Genomic DNA, 6,583 nt, shown 5'->3' on the forward strand with positions numbered 1-6,583 from the left:
ATAAATATAACATATAATTTGATATGATATGAGTAATAAAAAAGATAAAGATATCACGATGATAACAAAATTAGATGCCATGATTCATGCTATCTTTTGTAACAATTCGTGGAAAAAATTCCACTGCTTTTAGCAAACTCATAAACAAATAAATAAATAAAGGAAGTAACAAAATTTCAGTTTCGTTAAATGTTGCAACGTTGAAGATTCTACAGTACACAACAGCAGGGGCCGGCACCGTAGAAAAAGTACATACCAATTTGCCATTGCTAAGGTTGTCTCTCTTGTTTCATGTGAAGTCATTAACGTCATCGCATGCCAAACAAGAACCCGCCACAACAAACTATTGAACCTCAAACTTCTTCCTTGGTTCCATAAAGCCACACCCAAAACCTGTTCCTGCATTTCATCCACACCCTTTTGAATTTCACCACTCTCTCACATCTCCGATTCTTTCTCCACAAACCCTTCTTTGATGATGGGTACCATCTCGCACGTGATCACTCTTCATGGCCCTACAGCTTCTACACGTTGCTCCTATGGCTACTCTCACTCCCACCCTCGTTTCAAAACATTGATACCTGCTAGAGTCGTCAATAAAGTTCGCGTCTTTAACGAGCTTAAGAGCCAAAACTCCACTTCCAAGTCCACCTGCGCCATTGATTTCAATGACTCTGATTGGAAAACCAAGTTCAAAGAGGACTTTGAGGCACGTTTCAGACTCCCCCATATCACTGATATCTTCCCAGATGCTGCTTCTATGCCCTCTACGTTTTGTCTCAAAATGAGGTTGGTATTAACATTGGATTTGTGTTTTTTTTGTTTCTTTTTGGTTATGTGTTTTGTCTGCAATTTATTTTCTTTCGTCATGTTTGTGACTGTGACAAAACTCGTAGGACAAGAGACTTTCCTGGCAATTATCCTTCGGATGAGGGTTGGAATGGATATGTTAATGACAATGACAGGGTGCTTCTTAAGGTAGAGTATTTCATTCATCCCTCATGTTGTTTGAATTTAAACTGATTATGAAGAGATATATAGCTTGATAGCTGTTATTACCGTTGGTATTGTTTCCCTTGTATCTTCATTGCATTCATGTGTCATCAATTTCTGGTTTCCTTTGTTGTCATTGTGTTGCACTTTTTCTTTAGCAATGATATTTGGTATTGTTTTGATGCTATCAGTGATTTTGGATCAAATTAGTTCCCTTTGTGGGCACCTGTTAATTAATACTAAATGAGTAACATGAATTGACACCTTAAGTTGGAATGTCAGCCTGGTTAGATGGTTGAAAAGCTGTTTCTTTGTCATCAACACTTATGTTTTTATTCTCGAATTTAGGCCAATATTTGTCTTGTTAGAAAACAGTTTTTTACGTTTTTCACTGATCTTTGCATTAGCATGTCTTTTGTTATTACAATTCAACTTCAGGGTAATGCTTGTGTTGTATATTAATTGATGATATTATTCTATCAAATTTATGTTACGCGTGCTGACAGTTCCAAACATTAATTCTGTTAAAATTTGCAGACAATATCCTATTCATCATCTACATCTGCTGGCGCCCAGTGCATGGATCCTGGTTGTAATTGGGTGGAACAATGGTACATATTTGATTTCACAATTTATATGTGGAATATATTGACAGAATATACACATGCCGGTCAAGAATATAGTGCTGGACATAGGATGGATTTTTTTCAATAAATGACATTAGAAACTCATTGAACAAAAACATTTCTTAACGAATATCTTGCTTGTATTGAAATTAAAGTTTGAACCTTTGAGAATTCAGTGCCCCTTCGTAGCTAGATAGCAATGCCTTAATTTCAATGATTAAATCCTTTTCTTTATATCACTTACAATTAATATCAGATGAATACACCCATTGTACTTTATCATTTAACCTGGAATTTAATTTTATTGTAAAATTTGGCTAATATTGTATTTCATCTTTCCTCACTTATCTGAATTTCAGCATGGTTTATTTTCCCTGAAAATGTATCAAACAAAGCCAATATTGGCAAGGATTCTTGTCATTGTATAATATAAAATGAAGTGACAGAGTGAAATAAAAGAACTTAGAATTGATGCATTGCAATTCTGATACACAATTTTAACAATCAGATAAATGTTCCAAAGTATTCACTCACTAATTGGACAGTTGGATGTGAATATCACAATCACCTTCTTTTTTTGACAGGATGAGAAAGTGAGATTGAGAGATGTTCCAGAAAATGATGAACAATTGGTTACTATAAAATTTTATTTTGGATTATCAAAAAGTTATTTTATAATATCTGGCATCAATCTCTTTCTTTCTAGTCTTTTTAAGGTATAAACTTTTGTTTCTAAGATTATCATATTTAATGAAAGATTCTGAAATCCTTTCAGGGTTCGTCGAGCCGGACCTCGGGAAAAGATATATTTTAAACCAGAAGAAGTAAAGGCCGCAATTGTTACTTGTGGAGGGCTCTGCCCTGGTCTTAATGATGTCATCAGACAGGTTAGTTTAATATCAAATTGTTTCGAAAATAACTGAGAAAAATTTTAGATGAAAGATTAAAGATTTGCAGATTCTCTTGTAGTTAAGGCAGCAAAAGTTACTTGAGAAGTGTAACATTTTTTAATTTGCATTGCCTGCACCATCTTGACAATACCTTATCAATAAATTTTTTGGGCAGTGAAAAAATGCTCTTATGCCAAAGTTATGGCAAATATATTCTTTGCTGACATGTAACTGTCTTAAGTATGATTTAAGCAACCACCTGTCCTTTGCATTTATGTTTAAAATTGTAAATTATTTCATATCTTTTAGTTTAGGATATTCCTAGATTAGCTTCCTTTGTAAACCATTTCTAGTTATTATGGTCAATAGTTTGTTTCTCAATGTTTGATTCAATAATGCTGCAGATTGTGATCACACTTGAAATATATGGTGTAACAAAGATTGTGGGTATTCCTTATGGTTATCGTGGATTTTCTGACGAAGAGTTGACAGAAGTTCCGGTAATCTTATGCTTCCCTCGTTGCTGATTTTAGTCTGAAATCTGAATTCCATTTAATTAGCTAAAGATTTATTGTGCTTTTCATTTTGTTAATGACTTTACCAATTTGGGATTTCATTTGCAGTTGACAAGGAAAGTGGTTCAGAATATTCATCTTTCAGGTGGAAGCCTATTAGGAGTTTCACGTGGAGGACCTGGAGTCAGTGAAATTGTGGACAGTTTGGAGGTGGTTGATTGATCCATTCTATTAACAAATTTGATAATTTCACGGTGAAGATTCTTTTTTAAAATGCTAGCTACTGTATTTACTGCGGTTTGTTTGATTGCATATTATTGATTTCAGGAAAGAGGGATCAACATGCTCTTTGTTTTGGGTGGAAATGGCACACATGCTGGTGCAAATGCAATTCACAACGAGGTTGTTAATCTTTTATCTTTGTATATTAATTGATTGCATTCAGTTGGATTATTTTGTGATGTATGATGAGTATCTAATGAATTAATATTTTTTCCTTTCAGTGCTGTAAAAGAAGGCTTAAGATATCTGTAATTGGGGTGCCTAAAACTATAGACAATGATATTCTATTGATGGACAAAACTTTTGGCTTCGATACTGCGGTTGAAGAAGCACAGAGAGCAATAAATTCTGCATACATTGAGGTGAATTACTTAATATTCTCAGTTAATTTTTATCAAACCCATTAATGTTTTCAAGTTAGTAAATATGACGATATTTACGTTTCTTCCCTCATTTGTTAGGCACATAGCGCATATCATGGAATTGGTATTGTGAAATTGATGGGTCGTAACAGTGGATTCATAGCAATGCAGGCTTCCTTAGCTAGTGGACAGATTGACATATGTCTGATTCCTGAGGTATATATGAGAAAAATTGGTCAGAACTCTCTTTATTTAACATATTGATAAACTGATGCAAGTTATTGCTTTGGTTCAAAGGTACCTTTCAATTTACATGGACATCATGGAGTTTTGAGTCATCTCAAGTACCTTATAGAAACAAAGGGATCAGCTGTAGTCTGTACGGCAGAGGGAGCTGGGCAGGTGATTTAGATGGTGTACTTATTTTCACAAATAATAAATCAACAGCAGTTGCATTATTAAAATTCTGCTTTTATGTTATGGTGTGGCAGATCAATACAAAAAATAGAATTTCCTTTTTTATTAATTTATTTGAAGACTGTTACATTCTGACATAAAAATATAAACTGGCTGATATATCTTCTTGATGCAGAACTTACTTCAAAAGACTAATGCTACTGATGCTTCTGGGAATATTATTTTTGGAGACATCGGTGTATATATCCAGCAAGAGGTTTGTTATTAATTTGGATATGATGCTTACAACCATATGGGTTGAGAATTGATTAAAATTGGGGTGTGTGTATACTGCTTGAATTAAAAGTCAAATTAAATATAAGAAAGAAAATCTAAGCTAGTGGAATAGCTCATTTATAATTTCTCCCCTAACTTTACTAAATTTGTATTTTAATTATCAGTCTATATGTCCAGGATATTCATGCTACAAGTTGAAACTTCAATTATAGCTTCCTTTTTTATAATGACAAAGATCGCGGGTTTGTTATTTGTAACTACTTAGAAATTGGGAAAAGAAGCTATTTGCTCTTCTAAGCATAATAATTGCGGCATAAAAGGATAAGTTCCCTCACAAACACATCTTGTGAAAGCCAGGATCATGTGAGTTTATATAAAAAAGTTTATGATGATCTTCTTTCTTTTCTTAAATACTGAATAGTGTGCTTTGGGCAAAAAAAACCTAAGCTATTGCATGGGTGCTTTCTGAAATGAGCGAAACATGAAGCAGTTTTGAACTTAGTTATGATCCTGACCTGCTTTCCTTCTTTTATTTCTGTTAAAGGTAAAATTCAAATGCACTTGTTGATGTACATTGCATAGCATTGTGTTTCTGTTGCATATTCTCATATGCCTAACAACTTGAATATGACATTTAGTTTTCAATTTAGATATCTGCCTTCATTTAAATTTTCTAAATCTAAGTGTTTCAACGTTTTATAACAGACGAAAAAATACTTCAAGGAAATTGGTGTTCATGCTGACGTAAAATATATTGATCCAACATACATGATCCGTGCATGTCGAGCAAATGCTTCAGATGGAATTTTATGCACTGTACTTGGACAAAATGCTGTTAGTCCCTCTTCCTCTCTATCTTTTACGTTCTGCATATATATGATTTCACTTCTGTTATTGGTTCTCATAAAGCAGTTTATCATCCTTTTATTCTCATCAATACTGCAATGCACTTCCAGATTATGTTTATACTTTTAAGCATGGAAAATTTAGATCTCAATCCAAGTCAATATGTTCCTATTGATCTACTTTCTTTCAAAGAAAAACATAAACCATGTGAATATTAATTTTATTTGAACACCTGGAGTTTCAGCCCCATAAAATGTGCATAATAAGACTGACATACGAGAGGGGGTGAGTTAACCCTGTGATCATATTGCCTCCGCTCATCTTTTCTGATTCTTCATTCTACATGTCTTTGCTGCTTTAGAGAGTAGAAATACGTGGAATAAATCTTCAATTTGATCCTCCAAAGTTGCATGTGTCATCACATTAGTTCTCAAAAAATTTTGGTCACCAAGTCTCAAAGATCTTAAATGTTATCAATATCATTAGTTCTCCAAACTAAATCAGTTTTTAAAATATTTTAAAACGTTACTATATTTGTTTTTGTGGAAGACTAAATTAGTGACACAAATGGATCTTTGAGGGACTAAGTTACTCACAAATTAAATCTTTAAAAGACTAATTTAACTTGCTGATCCTTCAGATCTCTGAGGGATAACGTTCTGAGGATTAATATGGTGGCTTGGGTAACTTTAGCGGACCAACTTGAGAAAATATTCAATATGTGTTTCTGAGATTAGGGGTATTTGGTATTAATTCACAACTTTGTATTGCAGGTTCATGGTGCATTTGCAGGATATAGCGACATTACAGTGGGCACATGTAACACACACTATGCTTACTTTCCCATCCCCGAAGTTATATCGCATCCCAAGTTGGTGGATCCTAACAGTCGAATGTGGCATCGATGCTTAACTTCAACAGGCCAACCTGACTTCATCTGATTTTTTTCCCATTTTAATATATTCAAGAGGCTTCGGAATTCAGGCTTCCATAGAGTATATCATAGGAAGATAGCTTCAAAAAATATATAATATTTTTTGTCAATCTACCAACCTCATAAGTAGAAATAATACAGAAGATACATTTCCTCCTTATTCAAATTATTGATTTTTTGTATAGCATGGTATATTCATTGTCTATCCTATTGCATTCAAATTAAATTTGAAGAGGAATAAAGCATTACTGGTTTGATTTTGATCGATTGTGACATTTGTTGTAACTTATAATAAGGCCAAATTTACTGACATAGCAAATTTAATCGATGCTTTGTGTTCCAGCTCGTGCCCCAGTTATTGGATTGCCTATTCATATTTGCATTACTGGAGATGATTTTTTTTGTTTCAGTAGTGCGTAGAGTATTCTAAGATCATTCTTAA

The 6,583-nt window shown here is 33.7% G+C and overlaps 1 protein-coding gene across 1 annotated transcript; it reads left to right on the top strand.

Moving 5' to 3' along the window:
* Positions 1-478: 478 nt before the first annotated feature.
* LOC113870443 (ATP-dependent 6-phosphofructokinase 5, chloroplastic-like) lies at positions 479-6,148 on the top strand. Its single transcript, XM_027507035.1, has 13 exons — positions 479-789; positions 897-978; positions 1,531-1,604; positions 2,395-2,506; positions 2,914-3,009; positions 3,133-3,234; positions 3,352-3,426; positions 3,528-3,668; positions 3,768-3,884; positions 3,966-4,070; positions 4,261-4,341; positions 5,067-5,195; positions 5,981-6,148. The coding sequence occupies exons 1-13, from the start codon at positions 479-481 to the stop codon at positions 6,146-6,148; spliced, it is 1,593 nt and encodes a 530-aa protein (XP_027362836.1).
* The last annotated feature ends 435 nt before the right edge of the window (positions 6,149-6,583 follow it).

Source organism: Abrus precatorius, unplaced genomic scaffold, assembly GCF_003935025.1.
Source record: "Abrus precatorius isolate BTA unplaced genomic scaffold, Abrus_2018 Scaffold6, whole genome shotgun sequence".
Classification (NCBI taxonomy): domain Eukaryota; kingdom Viridiplantae; phylum Streptophyta; class Magnoliopsida; order Fabales; family Fabaceae; genus Abrus; species Abrus precatorius.

Coding starts and splice junctions, on each gene's coding strand:
- LOC113870443 (XM_027507035.1), top strand. CDS start 479: ATGGGTACCATCTCGCACGTGATCACTCTTCATGGCCCTACAGCTTCT. Junction 3,010..3,132: donor AAGAGTTGACAGAAGTTCCG/GTAATCTTATGC, acceptor TTTCATTTGCAG/TTGACAAGGAAAGTGGTTCA. Junction 3,669..3,767: donor TAAATTCTGCATACATTGAG/GTGAATTACTTA, acceptor CTCATTTGTTAG/GCACATAGCGCATATCATGG.